Source organism: Pelophylax lessonae (genome assembly GCF_965119305.1).
Source record: "Pelophylax lessonae genome assembly, chromosome: 1".
Lineage (NCBI taxonomy): Eukaryota > Metazoa > Chordata > Amphibia > Anura > Ranidae > Pelophylax > Pelophylax lessonae.
The window spans coordinates 495,632,007-495,650,007 of NC_138768.1; the positions used below are offsets into that span (position 1 = coordinate 495,632,007).

Sequence of the window (18,001 nt, forward strand, 5' to 3'; positions counted from 1 at the left end):
GCAGTCCCGCAAAAAAAATCCAAGATCGCCGCCATTACTCGTTTAAAAAAAAAACACCAAAAATTACAGAAATCTTTCCCTTAGTTAGTAAACGCAATAACTTTTGCGCAAACCAATCAAAATATGCTTATTGCGATTTTTTTTACCAAAAATATGTAGCAGAAAACAAATTGGCCTAAAATGATAAAACATTTAGATTTTTACATTTTTTGGGGGGGAATTTCATATAAAAAAATTTGAAAAATATTGTTATTTTTTCAAAATTGTCGCTCTTTTTTTGTTTATAGCGCAAAAAGTAAAAATCGCACAGGTGATCAAATACCACCAAAAGAAATCTATTTGTGGGGAAAAAAAGGACATAAATTTAATTTGGGTACAACGTTGCATGATCGTGCAATTGTCCGTTAAAGTAATGCAGTGCAGAATCGCAAAATATGGCCTGGTCAGGAATGGGGTAAAACCTTCCGGTCATAAAGCGGTTAAAAATACGCTCATTGAGCATTTTTTTGTCAAAGACATGTAGCTAAATACATTTTGGCCTAAATATATGACAAAAATTTTATATATTGGATATTTTTTAACTGACGTAAGACAGCAAAATCCTGGTTGGTAACTGGTGGTTAACAGAGGCATGGACTCCAGAGAGAGAGATATAATTTTGCCCCTGTGCAGATTATTAGTAAGACCTCATCTGGAATATGCAGTTCAGTTTTGGGCACCAGTTCTTAAAAAGGATATCGGGGAACTGGAGAAAGTGCAGAGAAGGGCAACCAAACTGATAAGAGGCATGGAGGAGCTCAGCTATGAGAAAAGATTAGAGGAACTGAATTTATTCTCTCTTGAGAAGAGGAGATTAAGGGGGATAGGATCAACATGTATAAATACATAAGGGGTCCATATAGTGAACTTGGTGTTGAGTTGTTCACTTTAAGGTCAACACAGAGGACAAGGGGGCACTCTTTACGTCTAGAGGAAAATAGATTTTGTCTCCAAATACGGAAAGGTTTCTTCTCCGTAAGAGCTGTGAAAATGTGGAATAGACTTCCTCCAGAGGTGGTTCTGGCTAGCTCACTAGATTGCTTTAAAAAAGGCCTGGATTCTTTCCTACGTGTACATAATATAAATGGGTACTAAAACTTTTTTTAGGTAAAGTTGATCCAGGGAATATCCGATCGCCTCTCGGGGGATCAGGAAGGAATTTTTTTCCCCTGCTGTAGCAAATTGGATCATGCTTTGCTGGGGTTTATTTTCGCCTTCCTCTGGAAAAACAACGGGTATAGGATTGTGTATATGGGATTGTATGGTTTGGTTTTCAATACTGTTTTTTTTTTTTGGTTCAACCTGACTAACTATGTAACTATGTAACATGTTGGTTAGATGGTTGGGGGGGGGGGGGGTTGAATAAAGATTTATTCTTCAAACCACTATTTATTCCTACCGTCTGCATCTGACCCGGATTGGGATTCCTATTTTTGTTTGTATTGGTGTTCAAAAAATATATTTTCATATTGATCTTTCTTATATATTTGTGAATGTCCATATAGACATTACATTGGTTAACTGTTTTTTTTTATTGCACATTTTAATCCTGAATTCAATATATTCACTTCTTTATTTGTTAATTGTACTTCTGACAAATTATAAATGCCTTTTAACCCATTTCCCTCCTTCTTTTTTGGACCCTTCTTCCGGCATGGCATCCCCTTAATGTTGCTCTGAATCGGGCAACTGCCTCTCATGAGGCCTGCCCCAGTATGGTCTTGCGTTCCGCATTTGATCTCTTAATGGGAATTGGGGACCCGCAGGGAACCCTCTCCAAGACCTGCTCCCTCTTTTCCATCCTTGACCCCCTCCCTCCCCTTCCTAAAAAAGGAGGGAAATGGATTAAAAGGCATTTACAATAAACTCATAAATTCACAAAAATATATATAAAAAAAATATGTATATAAAAAAAATGACATGGGTATCTCCACCATCTTATGTGGATGCATACATTCTGAGTGTATATCCCAAATGTATCTCTACTTTTATGGTCCCTTCAAAAAAGGCCTTGAAAAAATACAAGGCTGAGGGGTCATTGGCAGCATTCAAGCATTACAAAGAGTGCAATAAGAAATGTAAAGGCGAAATAAAGGCGGCTAAAATAGAACACGAGAGGCATATAGTGGAAGAGAGTAAAACAAAACCCAAGAAAATAAGTATATAAACATTAAGAAAGCGAGGCCAGAACACAATGGCCCCATAAAAGACGACGAAGGGAAGCTGGCCACAAAGGACAGAGAGAAGGAGAAAGTGTTAAATAATTTCTTCTCTTCGGTAGGGTTGAGCGAACCCGGACTGTATTGTTTGGGATCGTACCAGACTTTTGGGTATTCAGTACTCGGACACGGACCCGAACATTTCACTGTATGTTCGGGTACTGTCCGTTGTTCGGTAATGTTATTTGATGTTTTGGCGCAGTTTTAATGGCGCGGTTTCAACAGGTGCAAGGCAGCCAATCAGCAAGCGTTTAACTAGTGTGCCCTTAGAAGCCATCACAGCCATGTCTACTAATGGCATGGCTGTGATTGGCCAGTGCAGCATGTGACCCAGACTCTATATAAGTCATGTGACCCAGACTCTATATAAGTCTGCATATGGTACAGTGAGATACACCCATTGCATACTGTTGTATTCCGCTTTGCAATAAAAACCCATTTAGGGGATAAAAAGTTAATTGCGGCCTAGTCTGCATATGGTACAGTGAGATACACCCATTGCATACTGTTGTATTCCGCTTTGCAATAAAAACCCATTTAGGGGATAAAAAGTTAATTGCGGCCTAGTCTGCATATGTTACAGTGAGATACACCCATTGCATACTGTTGTATTCCGCTTTGCAATAAAAACCCATTTAGGGGATAAAAAGTTAATTGCGGCCTAGTCTGCATATGGTACAGTGAGATACACCCTTTTGCATACTGTTGTATTCCGCTTATCAAAAAAAATCCATTTAGAGGAAGATCCAAAATCCGATACATATGAGGAGGTCAAATAAGGGACGTGGCCTGGGTCGTGGTGTTGCTGGTGGAGCTCCTGTTGCAAGGAGAGGACGTGGTCAATCTGTGCCAGCTACACGCACAGGTGAAACACCTTTCTCAGCTGCGAGTAGGCGACAGAACCTGCAGCAGTATTTGGCAGGGCCTAATGTGCCTCTACAAATGTTGAGGCCAGAACAAGTACAGGCGATAGTAGATTGGGTTACTGACAGTGCCTCCAGTTCCTTCACATTGTCTCACACCCAGTCTTCTGCTGAAAGGTCAGAGTTGGCACCTGCAGCCGATGTCCATCAATCTTTTACCTCACCCCCTTGCAAATCAGCCAAGCAGTCTGAGCCCCAAGTCATGCAGCAGTCTCTTCTTCTTTTTGATGACTCTGTTAGCATGGTTTCCCAGGGCCATCCACCTAGCCCTGCCCCAGAAGTGGAAGAGATTGAGTGCACCGATGCCCAACCCCTTATGTCTCCAGATGAGTACATGGGAGGACCATCGCAGTACATCTCGGATGATGACAAAACACAGGTGCCAACTGCTGCGCAATTCCGAATTGTGGAGACCGACAAGGAGGGCAGGGGTGAAGACTGGGTGGAAGACGATGTGAAGGACGATGAGGTCCTCGACCCAACACGGAATGAACGTCATGCAGGTGACCTGAGTAGTTTGGAGGAAGAGGCGGTGGTCGCACAGAGCCACCAGCACAGCAGAAGAGGGAGCAGGGTGCAAAAGCGGAGCGGCCGTGCCCTAGACACTACGCCTGCTACTGCCCAACGCAGCAAGGGACCAAGCACACCAAAGCCAGCTCAAAGGAGTTCCCTAGCGTGGCAGTTCTTCAGACAATGTGATGATGACAGGACACGAGTGTTTTGCATGCTGTGCAATCAGAGCCTGAAGCGAGGCATAAACCTTCTCAACCTGAGCACAACCTGCATGACCAGGCATCTAAGTGCAAAGCACGAGCTGCAGTGGAGTGCACACCTCAAAAACCAAGAAAGGTCTCTGGCTCCTCCTGCTTCCTCTTCTGCTGCTGCAGTCTCGGCCTCTTCATCCACCTCTGTAGTGACAGTGCCACCCCGCAAACAGAGGATCCACCAGCAACACCACCACCTGGGTCACCAACAACCATCTCCCCAATGTCCCGTGGAAGCGTTCAGCTTTCTATCTCCCAAACACTGGAGTGGAAGAGGAAGTACCCCCTACCCACCCGCGATCCCGGGCCCTGAATGCCAGCATTTCAAAATTCCTGACCTTTGAAATGCTGTCATTCTGGCTGGTGGAGACGCAGAGTTTTAAAAGCCTTATGGCGGTGGCTGTCGCACAGTACGTCGTGCCCAGCCACCACTACTTTTCCAGGCAAGCCATCCCTTCCCTGCACAAGCAAGTGGGTGACAAAATCAGGTGTGCACTGCGCAACGCCATCTGTGGCAAGGTCCACCTAACTACGGATACATGGACCAGTAAGCACGGTCAGGGACGTTATATCTCCCTAACAGCACACTAGGTAAATGCAGTGGCGGCTGGGCCCGAGGCGGATAGCAGTTTGGCGCATGTCCTTCCACCACCGAGGATTTCAGGGCGCTTCAGTTTGCCTCCTGTTCCTAACTCCTCCTACTCCGCTTCCTCATCCTCTCCCGCCTCCTCTTCCGGTCAGCGTAACACCTTCACCACCAACTTCAGCACAGCCAGGGGTAAACGACAGCAGGCAGTTTTAAAACTTGCCTGTTTGGGGGGAAAACCACACACCACGCAGGAATTGTGGAGGGGCATTGAACAGCAGACCGATGAGTGGTTGCTGCCAGTGAGCCTCAAGCCCGGTCTGGTGGTGTGCGATAATGGGCGAAATCTCGTAGCAGCTCTGGGCCTAGCCGGTTTGACACACATCCCTTGCCTGGTGCATGTGCTGAATTTGGTGGTGCAGAGGTTCCTTAGAAATTACCCCGATATGTCAGAGCTGCTGCAGAAAGTGCGGGCCGTCTGTGGGCACTTTCGGCGTTCTCACCCTGCTGCTGCTCGCCTGTCAGCGCTGCAGCGTAACTTCGGCCTTTCCGCTCACCGCCTCATATGTGACGTTCCCACAAGGTGGAACTCACCTTGCACATTCTGGCCAGACTGTGCGAGCAGTGGCAGGCCATAGTGGAGTTTCAGCTGCAGCACGCACGCATGAGTCGCTCTGCGGAACAGCACCACTTCACCATCAATAACTGGGCCACCATGCGAGACCTGTGTGCCTTGTTGCGCTGTTTCGAGTACTCCACCAACATGGCCAGTGTCGATGACGCCGTTCTCAGCTTAACTATCCCACTTCTATGCCTTCTTGAAAAAACACTTCGGGCGATGATGGACGAGGATGTGGCACAGGATGAGGAGGAGGACGAAGAGGTATAATTTCCAAGGCTTTCAGGGCAGTCATTCGCACGTGGCTCCGAGGGTGGGTTCCTGCACCCACAAACGCCAGGGACACAATTGTCCAGCAGGGGCACAGTTCTGGAGGATGACGAGGGTGAGGAGGAGCAGATGGAGGAGGATATGGAACCATGTTCACAGCAGGGTGGCACCCAGGCCAGTTCATGGCCATCACTGGTGCGTGGCTGGGGGGATACAGATACACCTCCCACAGAGGACAGCTTTTCATTGCCTCTGGGCAGCCTGGCACACATGAGCGATTACATGCTGCAGTCTCTCCGCAACGACCGCCGAGTTTCCCACATAGTAACTTGTGCTGATTACTGGGTGGCCACCCTGCTGGTTACAAGGACAACGTACCGTCCTTAATTCCCTCACTGGAGCGTGATCGGAAGATGCGCGAGTACAAGCGCACGCTGGTAGATGCGCTGCTGGTGGCATTCCCACCTGACAGCGGGGGGACAGTGGAAGCACAAGGCCAAGGCACGGGAGGAGGAGGAAGAGGTCACCAACGCGGCCAGGGCACCGCCAGCACCTCAGAAGGCAGGGTTAGCATTGCCGAAATGTGGAAAAGCTTTGTCAGCACGCCACAACAAGCAGCAGCACCACCAACTGGTATGTTACGTCTTAGCAGGAGGCAGCATTTCACTAACATGGTGGAGCAGTATGTGTGCACATGCCTAGACGTACTGAATGACGGGTCTGCCCCCTTCATTGGGCACATGGCCTTAGCTTGCCCTTTACGCCTTGGAGGTGCTGGCCTGCCCTGCAGCCAGTGTATTATCTGAACAGGTATTTAGCACGGCTGGGGGCATTATCACAGACAAGCGCAGCCGCCTGTCCAGAGCCAATGTGGACAAGCTCACGTTCTTTAAAATGAAAAAGGCATGGATCCCACAGGACTTGTCCGTACCTTGTGCAGAATAGACATGTATACCGGCCTTACCCAGCCATTGTTGGATTTGATCTTTCTTACTCTTTTGGGGTGTACCCTAATTTAAAAAAAAATTAATTAAAAACCAAAACCAGTGTTGGCTACCTCGTCCTCCTGCTTCACCAACGCCGCCGCTTCCACCTACACCATCATATCCACCGCCATATCCTCCGCCACCTCAACCTCCTACTCCATATGGGCCTCGTCTTCCTCCTACATCATTCAAGATTATTATTTTCTATTTTTCTAATTTTTATGTTATTTTAAGTTATTTCCCTATACATATTTGTTTGCAGAGCACTTGCCATGCTCTTAAGAAGATTTTGCTGCCATTTGCAGCCCTCTAGCCCTTTCCATGTGCTTAAAAGTTCGGGTCACCATTGACTTCAATGGGGTTTGGGATCGGGGTAAAGTTCGGGTTAAGTCAGGGTCACGAACCCTGACTTTTTTTTCAAGTTCGGCCGGACACGCCGAACCTGGAAATCCAGGGGTTCGCTCAACTCTACTCTTCAGTCTTCACAAAATAATTGGGGGGGGGGCGCTACACTAACCCAGCTTGTAATGCTAAACTAAATAATACACCTCAGGAAGTACCCCCATGGTTAACACAAGATAGACTTAGAATTAAACTAGAGAAACTTAACATAAATAAATCCCCGGGATCAGATGGCTTGCACCCGAGGGTTCTTAAGGAACTCAGCCAGGTGATAGCCAGACCATTATTCTTGATCTTTAAGGATAGTCTACAGAGGGGTATGGTGCCAGCTGATTGGAAAAAAGCCCACGTGGTACCAATATTTAAAAAAGGGCCGAGATATATCCCGGGTAACTATAGCCCTGTCAGCCTAACATCTGTAGTCTGCAAGATTTTGGAGCGGATGTTAAGGGACTATATACAAGACTTTAGTCATGAAAACTGTATTATTAGTAGTAATCAGCATGGATTCATGAAAAATCGTTCTTGCCAGACCAATCTATTAACCTTCTACAATGAAGTGTGTCGCCATCTAGGAAGGCCTGTGGATGTGGTGTATCTGAAGGTACATAGGTATGGACCATAGGGTGAGTACCTGGATAGAGAACTGGCTCCAGGGGAGAGTCCAGAGGGTGGTGATTAATGGGGAGTACTCAGATTGGGCGGGTGTGGAAAGTGGGGTCCCCCAAGGTTCTGTCCTGGGACCAATCCTGTTTAATTTATTCACAAACGATCTAGAGGAGGGGATATCCAGCACAATCTCTGTATTTGTAGATGGTACTTAACTTAGCGTGCCGATATCTTCTATGCAGGATGTGGAAACCTTACAAGCAGACCTGAACAAAAAAATGGGGTGGGCAACTACATGGCAGATGAGGTTTAATGTTGAAAAATGTAAAGTAATGCACTTGGGCGTCAGAAACACAAAAGCTACTCACGGGGGGGGGGGGGGGGGACCTCTGGGTGAATCTAAGATGGAAAAGGACCTGGGAGTACTAGTGGACAACAGGTTTGCCAGTGGCATGCAATGCCAAGCCGCTGCAAGCAAAGCCAACAAAATACTGGCATGTATAAAAAAAGGTGATTCACTCCAGAAATAAAGAGATTATTCTCCCACTCTACAAGACTCTGGTCCGGCCAGTTCTGGGCACCGGTCCTCAGAAAGGATGGGCTGGAACTGAAGAGAGTCCATAGAATGGCAACAAAAATAATTAGGAGAATGGAGGACCTCAACTATGAGGAAAGACTACAAGCATTGAACTTATTCTCTCTGGAGAAGAGACGCTTGAGGGGGGATATGATATCAATGTACAAATACTGTACTGGTGATGACCCTAGCATAAGGAACAAACTTTTCAGAGAGAGGGAATACAATAAGACACGTGGCCACTCACAAAAATTAGAGGAAAAACGGTTTAACCTTAAAATACGTAAGGGATTCTTTACTGTCAGAGCAGTAAGGATGTGGAATTCTCTTCCACAAGCAGTAGTATCAGCAGGGAGCATCGATAGCTTCAAAAAAACTATTAGATGGGCACCTTAAAGACCACAACATAAAGGGGTATACAATGTACGGTTAACAGCAAACACACACACACACATCATAGGTTGAGCTGGATGGACTGATGTCTTTTTTCAACCTCACAAACTATGTAACTATGTAACAAACAAAACCTTATTCTTTTCAGAAAAAAATGCAGTAGATTGCATTTATACATATATGCAACATTGGTTAAGGAAACCTCTTTTATGATGGCCGTCTCCATTGAACTTGAATAGTAGAGTCCAGAAATTGTCTCTGCAAAGCATGGATTTCCTCTGGTTGCCCTTTCACTGCACTTTCAAATTTTGGAAAATGTTTATTGGTAGGTAATATTAAACTCTTGCAGCTCTGCAATCTGCTGCCTGACAGGAGCCACAGCAATTGCTATAGCAGTCTCCATGTTTGGGCCAGATTTGGGTCAGGCTCAGGGACCAGAAGCTATAGCAGTAGAGAGGTTCACACCGACCAACAGGATAAATACATGAGGAGGCCACACTGGCGGATGATGCGGGCTCACCCGAGGCACTGGGTCTAAGCATTAATTGGTCTTCCCCAGAGCTCCTGATGGTGGAGATGGCTTTCACTGCATGCTAATGGCAAGTTGTGGTCCTCAGGATCGCTCCACCAGGAGGTAAGCAAGCTGGGGTCCGGTTGTAGATGGTGCAGATAGGGTCATAAGCATAGTCAGTAAACAATGAGTAAAAGATTCAGCGCTGAATAAATAAATATATAATAGGAACAGCAGCTAACACTCAAGGGTAATCCAACACCTTCAATGTAATTAATAAATAGTAGTGTAGCGCAGTCTGATATCACAATAAATATTGAATAACAATCTTTGGTAAAATCACTTAAAACCAAAATTGTTAAAAAACCATTTCATGAGTAAAAGGGACAGTTCATAAAGAGTGATGTGGAAATAAACAGACAGGAAGAAACAAAGTCCACTAGTGATCCGGTGAAATGACAACAGGTGTGACTTCAGTGCTCATAAAATTCCCATCACCAGGCATTATCTGCCTCTCACCTCCAGAACTCGACCCTACAGGGTCTGAAAGCATAAACAATCTCCACGATACTTAGCATGTGTTGTTCCAATGTATCAGGACCACAGCCTCCAGCACTTGTCAGCATAGATATCAATGGCAATCATATACTGCAGAGGGTACAGCTTCCAAATCCGTCCCAAAACATATGAATAGAAAAGGAAAATCTAGTGCTCTCTGTTGCAATAATAAAACTTTATTTTGCTCAAAATGGTGCACTTACATTATGTTCAGCAGTAACAAGCATAACGATTGCAGAGCGTGCAGCGTGCTGGATGATGCCTGGTTCCTTACTTGTTTGACAGCCGTAGGACCGAGTGACCAATCCCCCGTACGCGTTACGTAATGTGGGCGTAGACTTCTTCAGCGGGGATGTTGATAGGTCGATGGTCCGGCTTCTTATACTCTCTCCGAGCTCCGCCCTCTACGTCATACCCGGTGTTTCACCGTCGCCACAGAGACCGTACGTCTCCTTAGACAGGAAGCAGATAGGTGGGCCACGATCGTGATGTCTCCATGACAACAGATGTTGTTGTAAGCACGGCCAATTAAACATCACGATCGTGGCCCGCCTATCTGCTTCCTGTCTAAGGAGATTGTTTATGCTTTCAGACCCTGTAGGGTCGAGTTCTGGAGGTGAGAGGCAGATAATGCCTGGTGATGGGAATTTTATGAGCACTGAAGTCACACCTGTTGTCATTTCACCGGATCACTAGTGGACTTTGTTTCTTCCCGTCTGTTTATTTCCACATCACCCTTTATGAACTGTCCCTTTTACTCATGAAATGGTTTTTTAACAATTTTGGTTTTAAGTGATTTTACCAAAGATTGTTATTCAATATTTATTGTGATATCAGACTGCGCTACACTACTATTTATTAATAGTCAGTAAACAAGCCAAAGATTGGTAACAAGTGGTTTCAGATTTGGATCCAGCAAAAGCATAGCTGAGAAACAAGCCAAAGGTCGGTACAAATGATTGCAGATTGGGATCAAGACTAAGCGTTGTCAAAGAACAAGTCAAAGGTCAGTAACAAATAGGCTACAGAGCAGCACACTATTCTGGCAAACAGGAAGTGCAGAGATGTGGTTAAATAAGGTAGTTCATGGGAGGATCAAAAAGTTCAAGGTTTACTAGAAACAAAACATAAAAGCAAGGTTGTCCAAAGAATCAGGCAGGGAGATGTCCAGCATCTCAGGTAGCACAGTGAGAAGAATCACAAGCCGACACCACAGAGATTCCAGGTACAGATATGGACCCTGACAAGCAGAAATGTAAACAGACCCCTGATGTTTCACTTTTGAGAAAGATAAAGAGATTGAAATCACAGAATCCCTGATCTCCTTTTTAGTCAAGTACTTGCTAATGAATACAGAAGTGCTCAGTATAGAACACTTCTGTGTTCATTCACAAATAAAAGAAACAGTAAACATCATGTTTACTATTTTTTTCCATTATTAGGGAACAACAGCACTCATGTGTTCACAGGCAGGGTGACAAGGATCACAGCTATTTATTTAATTAGGAGAATATAGGGGACAGTTCTATTATAGGTTCTTGGTTGCTGAAGCGACTGTGAGCTTGTAACAGAAGGGAAAAGGACATACTTGTAGGAATAGTGAGCTGGCCAGCTGGATGTGGTCCTGTTCCAACATAAGCCTTCTGTCCTTGGCAACGAAAGGGTTAAAACAATGCGAAGAAAGCCAAAATGCACTTGGAAACTGGAATAAACCTTTGACAGGAAGAGCCAAAGTCTAAACAGATTCTGATGACAAGTATCAAGTCATATCTGAAAAGGGTGACTACTTTAAAAATTAAAAAAACATACATTTTGTTAAAACTTTTTCATTTTTACCTCAAATGCTTTATAAATATTTTTATACACTGATACATTAAACTGCAAACATTCTGTAACAAAAAAAAAAAAAAGAGCTTAGAATGTTACATAGTTACATAGTTACATAGTAGGTGAGGTTGAATAAAGACAATAGTCCATCTAGTTCAACCTGTGTAGGTGTGTGTGGCTGTAATCATCTCACATACCCCTGAATGTTCTGATCCTTGAGATGTAAGTCTAAGAGTCTTTTGAAAGCCACCATACTACCCGCAGAAACCACCTCTTGTGGTAGAGAATTCCACAATCTTGTTGCCCTAACAGTAAAGAACCCCCCGAGTTGCCTGAGGTTAAAACGCTTCTCCTCTAATCGCATTGTATGCCCTCGAGTCCTCATGCAATCCCTTCGAATGAACAGCTTTTTTTCTAAGCTGGGATCCCCATTAAGATATTTATAAATTGCTATCATGTCCCCCCTCAGACGACTCTTCTCCAGGGAGAATAAATCGAGCGATTGTAGACGCTCTTCATAGTCAAGGTCCTCCAATCCCCTAATTAGTTTAGTTGCCCTTCTCTGGACTCTCTCCAGCTCCAACACATCCCTCCTGAGGACTGGCGACCAGAACTGGACGGAATACTCCAGATGCCGTCGGACCAGAGTTTTATAAAGTGGAAGGATTATAGTCTTATCTCTGGAATGCATCCCTTTCTTTATGCTTGCTAATGTTCTGCTGGCTTTGGCAGCTGCCGCTTGACATTGCATGCTGTTTCCTAATCTATCATCAACCAAGACTCCCAGATCCTTCTCCATTTTTGATTCCCCCAAGGGCTCCCCTCCTAACGTGTATTGTGTTTTTATATTTTTAGTCCCCAAGTGCAAAACCTTACACTTCTCCACGTTAAACCTCATTTGCCATGTCGTTGCCCACTCTGTAATTTTGTCCAGGTCATTCTGTAGGATATCTGCTTCATGTTGTGAAGTTATTGCCCTGCCCAATTTTGTGTCATCTGCAAAAACTGATATCGAACTACTGATCCCGACCTCAATGTTGTTTATGAATAAATTGAACAAGGTTGGTCCCAAGACTGAGCCTTGGGGGACCCCGCTTACCACCTCAGACCAGTCTGAGTATGCGCTGTTTATTACTACCCTTTGGACACGCCTTTTAAGCCAGTTCCGTATCCAAGAGCAAACCCTGCTATCGATACCTGCAGACCTTATTTTATAAATTAAGCGCTTGTGGGGAACTGTATCAAACGCCTTAGCGAAATCCAAGTACACCACATCCACTGGTCTCCCCCTATCAAGCTCACAGCTCACCTCCTCGTAGAATGTTAATAGATTGGTTTGACAAGAACGCCCATTTGTAAACCCGTGCTGATTACTGCTGATGATGTTGTTGTCTTTAGCAAACTCTACGATATAGTCCCTTATCATCCCCTCCAGAAGTTTACATACTATTGATGTCAGACTGACAGGCCTATAATTTCCCGGGACATGCCTCTGCCCTTTTTTGAATATCGGTATCACGTTAGCTTTCCTGCAATCCCCTGGTACATCTCCTGTCCTAATACTGTCAGCAAAGATCAGGAACAGTGGTCTCGATATAACTTTACTGAGTTCCTTGAGTACTCTCGGATGTACGCCATCCGGTCCTGGTGATTTGTTTGTGTTAAGTTTATCCAGCCTTTCCCTGATTTCCCCCTCTGTTAGCCATAGTGGCAAGTCCTGTGTATTACTACTAACCATACAGTCATGGTCAGTGTACCCCTCCGTTTCCTGTGTAAAGACTGACGAGAAAAAAGCATTCAGCACGGTTGCTTTTTCAGTGTCCTCTGTAACCATCCTCCCATCATTGTTAATTATGTGTGCAATATGCTCTGCCTTAGTTTTTTTGCTGTTGATATATTTAAAGAATTTCTTTGGGTTTTTTTTACTATCCTCTGCTATTTGTCTCTCAAAGTTGATTTTAGCCATCTTGATTTCTTGTTTACTTTTCTTATTTGCCTCCTTGTATTGGTCGAAAGCCAATACTGTGCCCTCTGATTTATACTTCTTGAAGGCCAATTTTTTTCCCCTAATAAGTTTTTTGACGCTACAGTTTAGCCAGCCAGGTTTGGCTTTGTCTCTTCTAAATTTATTTCCCATAGGAATGCACTGCAAGATGCCTTTGCCTAATATGTTCCTAAAGCATTCCCATTTTTCCTCTGTGGTCAGGGATCCCAGGGTTTGGTCCCAGTTTACCCTTTCCATCAATGAGTACAATTTTGGAAAGTTTGCCCTTCTGAAGTTTAGGGTTCTTATGTTCCCCACTTGCCTTGTTATATTGTTATTTACACTAAATGTGATCATCCTGTGATCGCTAGAGCCCAGGTTGTCCTGGACTCCTACCTCCGAGATTAGGTCTGGGTCATTAGTGAGCAATAGATCCAGGACTGCGCTTTCCCTGGTAGGGGAATCCACCAACTGTGACATATAATTATCCAGTAAGGTTTCCGTGAATAGACGGGCCTTCTGTGAGTGTGCAGTCCCCTCTTCCCAGTCAATGTCGGGATAATTGAAGTCCCCCAATATGATGACTGATCCCAATTTTGCCACTTTACCCATTAGTGCTAAAAATTCCAGCTCTACCTCCTCCCCTTGGTTAGGTGGCCTATAGCAAACCCCCACAATTACTTTCCCCTTTTCTCCTTCCCTATGGAGTTCAACCCACACAGATTCTAAATCCATGCTCATCCCATCCGTAATGTCACTCCTTTCTATCACCTTTATATTGTTCTTGACATAGAGACATACCCCTCCCCCTCTTTTTCCTACCCTGTCCTTCCGGTACACCGAATACCCTTGGATATTGGCCAGCCAGTCATGTGAGGGGTCGAACCAAGTCTCTGTTATTCCCACAAGGTCTATGTCCTCCTCATGTACTAACATTTCCAACTCATCCATTTTATTAGCTAGGCTCCTGGCATTAGCATATACCCCTCTTAGTTTTACGGAAGTTAAGCGCAATTGGCGGTTATGTTTATTCCTGTTTGGTCTGAGATTTTCCCGCACAGACCTGCCAATTGACATTAAGGACCTACTGTCGCTGCTGACACTACAGCTGCCTTCTGTCCTCTGCTCCCTCCTGACTGACTCCACTTCTGAGCCCTCCCCCCGTCTCCTAGTTTAAAAGCCCCTCCAACTTGGTGGCCATCTTTCTCCCCAAAAGAGCTGTACCGTCCCCATTAAGGTGCAGCCCATCCTTACTAAAGAGCCGGTAGCCGACTGAGAAGCCAGCCCAGTTCTCCAGGAACCCAAACCCCTCCTTCCTACACCAATTCCTCAGCCACTTGTTAAGTTCCCTAATCTCCTTCTGCCTCTCCTGTGTGGCTCGAGGTACAGGCAGTATTTTAGAGAAAACCACCTTGGAGGTCCTTTTCCTCAATCTATTACCTAAGTCCCTGAAATCGTTCTTAAGGATCCTCCACCTACCTTTAACTTTGTCATTAGTGCCCACATGCACCATGACCGCTGGGTCATCCCCAGCCCCACACAACAATCTGTCTGCCAGATCTGCGATGTGCCGAACTCGGGCGCCCGGTAAACAACATACTGTTCGGTTCACGAGATCTTTTTTACAGATTGCCCTCTCTGTCCTCTTGATAATTGAGTCCCCCACTACCACAAGCTTTCTAACCTTTCCTGAGTTACGGCCCCCCTTCTTCCTGGAGCCGTCCCTCCCCTGGCAGCTGGGGGAGGGAGCATGCTCCAGCTCTGCCACCCCTGAGCTGATATCCCCCTCAACCTGCAACTCGGCAGATTTGTTAGGGTGTACCAACTCAGGATTGGCCTCCCTGACTCTCCTCCCACTAACATTCCTAACAGTCACCCAGCTGCGTACCTCTGCTGCTTGCGTCTCCTCTGTTCCTCCCTCCTCTATGCTGGCCCCTGCCAGCGCCTGATAGGTAATGTCCAAGCTCCTTTCCAGGTTGTTGATGCCACGCAGTGTTGCCACTGTGTTCTGTAGGTCCAGGATCTGGTCTACCAGAGCAACAAGTCGCTCACATCTTGCACAGCAGTATTCGCCCTCAAATGGTTCATCAAGGAACACATACATGCAGCAAGAAGTGTACTGAGTGGCATCCGCAATCCTGTCGGACATTATTACCCACTACTCTATGGGGATAATATTAACGACCTGCTCTTCCTTACCTACACTACCTCTATCTCCCCTGGTACTAAACCTGGGGCCCTCACCAGTCGCTAATATACTAACCAGTCACTAAGATACTCACCAGTCGCAAAGATCCAACAGACGCAAAGATACTCACCAGTTGCAAGATACTCACCAGTCGCAACGATACTCACCAGTCGCAAGGATACTCACCAGTCGCAAAGATACTCACCAGTCGCAAGGATACTCCCAGTCGCAAAGATACTCACCAGTCGCAAAGATACTCACCATGTGAAAAGGGAGAAGCAGCCAGTCAGTCAAGCTGCAGTGCTCATATGCTAACAAAGAACATGCTTACAAACGTAAAGAGCAGAGTGATACAGAGATGGGTTTGTGAGTTTATAGCTTCCTATTTCACTGCCCAGTCATAGGCTGCGGGAAGGGCAAGACTTGTAAGTGCCATGTAACTAGCAGTCCTACACTGCCAGACAGCGCTATGCTGTTTTTTTAGAACTGTGTAAATCTCACGATGGGATGAACAGAAATACAAATTATTTGGAGGGTAAAACAGCCCCCTTATACAAGTATATACTACTTTTTTTTAGATTTGCTTATAATTTGTTAATAATTTAGCCCAAACCCCCACCCCCCCCCAAAAAAAAAAAAATAGTAATATAAATAAACATATAATGCCTGCTATTGGCTCCCACTGCTGTCAATTATAGGCAGTTTTGAGGGAGCGGGAGGCAGGGCCGAGTCACGTTCTTTGTGTCTATTAGGTGCCCCTATAGCAAGCGAGGATAGGATCCAGGAGTGCCGAGGTGGACTCGAGAAGAGGAGGATCAGGGCTGCTCTATGCAAAACCATTGCACAGAGCAGGTAAGTATACCATATTTGTTATTTAAAAAAATAAATAAATAAGGGTTTACAATCAATTTAAGTTCAGTAAGCAACCACCACCAAGACTTTTTTCGTAAATGACTTTCACTTTAAGCTATATGTAGAGTTTTATTCTCATGTAAAAGAAAATAGGTGTTATCTACGGAAACTACAGGTTATCTAATATAAATCCAATAGTAAGTTAAATTCTCACCGTGAGTTAAGGTTATCAACAGCATCAAGCAGAGAAGCAGCTGTAATGACCACATTGCTGTGAGGTATAACAAGAGAGGTATGAATTGGAGTTCTTTTGCAATACTTCAGATGACTGTTGTGTTTTCCAAGGCTGATTGAAGATTAGGATATTGTTGCCCAAAATGTAACGGCAAAGCCACTACCAAATTGGCAAATGGATAGGTCCAAGACCTGGGGAAAATAAAAAAAATACATACATTATCGTTCCACTCAAAGATCTCAGCCCATGAAAGTAACAAATATACAGTTTACAAATAACAAGTAAATATGGTTAGCACTTTGAAGACTCAGGAAATGACCAATCTTGGTAAGAACATAAATTCTGAATGAATGAAATGGGCCTACAGTTTCAGAAGTCTGAAGCATATGGGAAAAGCCAAACTTCACCTAAAAGCAGAAGAAAAAAAAAAGGACAGACAGGCACTTGTGAAAAAAAATAAACTAGCTTGCCTGTCTCCAATCTTCTGCACATGCACAGCTCAGTTTACATGCCTGCCATGGAGCCGAGATGAATGACTTCGACACATGAGTGAAATCTTCCCACGGAAGAAGATGCCAGCACTGGCAAGGACATCAAGCCTGTTGGAGTACAGGTGAGTGTTTCTGAATTTGGTTCTACTTTAAAGTATAACTAAAGTTTTGAATAGAGTGGAGAGGGATTAGAACCCCTGTCAGTTTTTTTTTCCGTCTGTCCCCCCGTTAAGGAGATTCATCCTCTCTATATGTCCTGTTTACCATTATTAACCACTTGCCGACCAGTCACGTTGACTGTACTGCGGCAAAGTGGCTCGATTCCGTCCAGTGACGTAGACCTACGTCGCTGGACTCCTCCCCTTCTGGGCGGCGCTCGCGCGCCGCCGGAAGCTCGCTCCCGCTGTTTTCAGTCACAGCGGGAGTCGGGCCAGGGGAGGAGCGGCGGTGATCACCGCCGCTCTTCCCCGATCGTCGGGGAATCGAGTCTGGAGATCCGCCCGCTTGTGTAAACAAAGTGACAGACAGTGACAGATTGCAGGGTTCAGCATAGCTGAACAAGGATCTGTCCCTGTGTCACCCAGTCACCTCCCCCCACACACGTTAGTAAGAACCAGGCATACATTAACCCCTCCCTCTCCAATAAAATTAACCCCTTCCCTGCCAGTGTCATTTTTACAGTAACTGCATATTTATAGCACTGATTACTATAGAAATGTCACTGGTATCCCCAAAAGTGTCAAAAATGTCAGTAAAGGGTCCGATCTGTCCGCCGCAATGTCGCAGTCCCGCAAAAAAAATCGCAGATCGCCGCCATTACACGTTAAAAAAAACCCACCAAAATGACAGAAATCTTTCCCTTAGTTAGTAAACGCAATAACCTTTGCGCAAACCAATCAAAATACACTTATTGTGATTTTTTTTACCAAACATAGGTAGCAGAAAACAAATTGGCCAAAAATGTAAAA

At 45.1% G+C, this 18,001-nt stretch overlaps 1 protein-coding gene across 1 annotated transcript in view; it reads right to left on the reverse strand.

The window, feature by feature from the left end:
• Positions 1-18,001, reverse strand: part of ADGRL3 (adhesion G protein-coupled receptor L3) — a 1,148,837-nt gene that overhangs the window by 966,817 nt on the left and 164,019 nt on the right. Inside the window, exon 2 of the mRNA XM_082254905.1 lies at positions 16,522-16,733. Coding sequence (XP_082111031.1) covers positions 16,522-16,576 — 55 coding nt within the window. The 5' untranslated portion in view covers positions 16,577-16,733. The remainder of the gene's footprint in view (positions 1-16,521; positions 16,734-18,001) is intronic.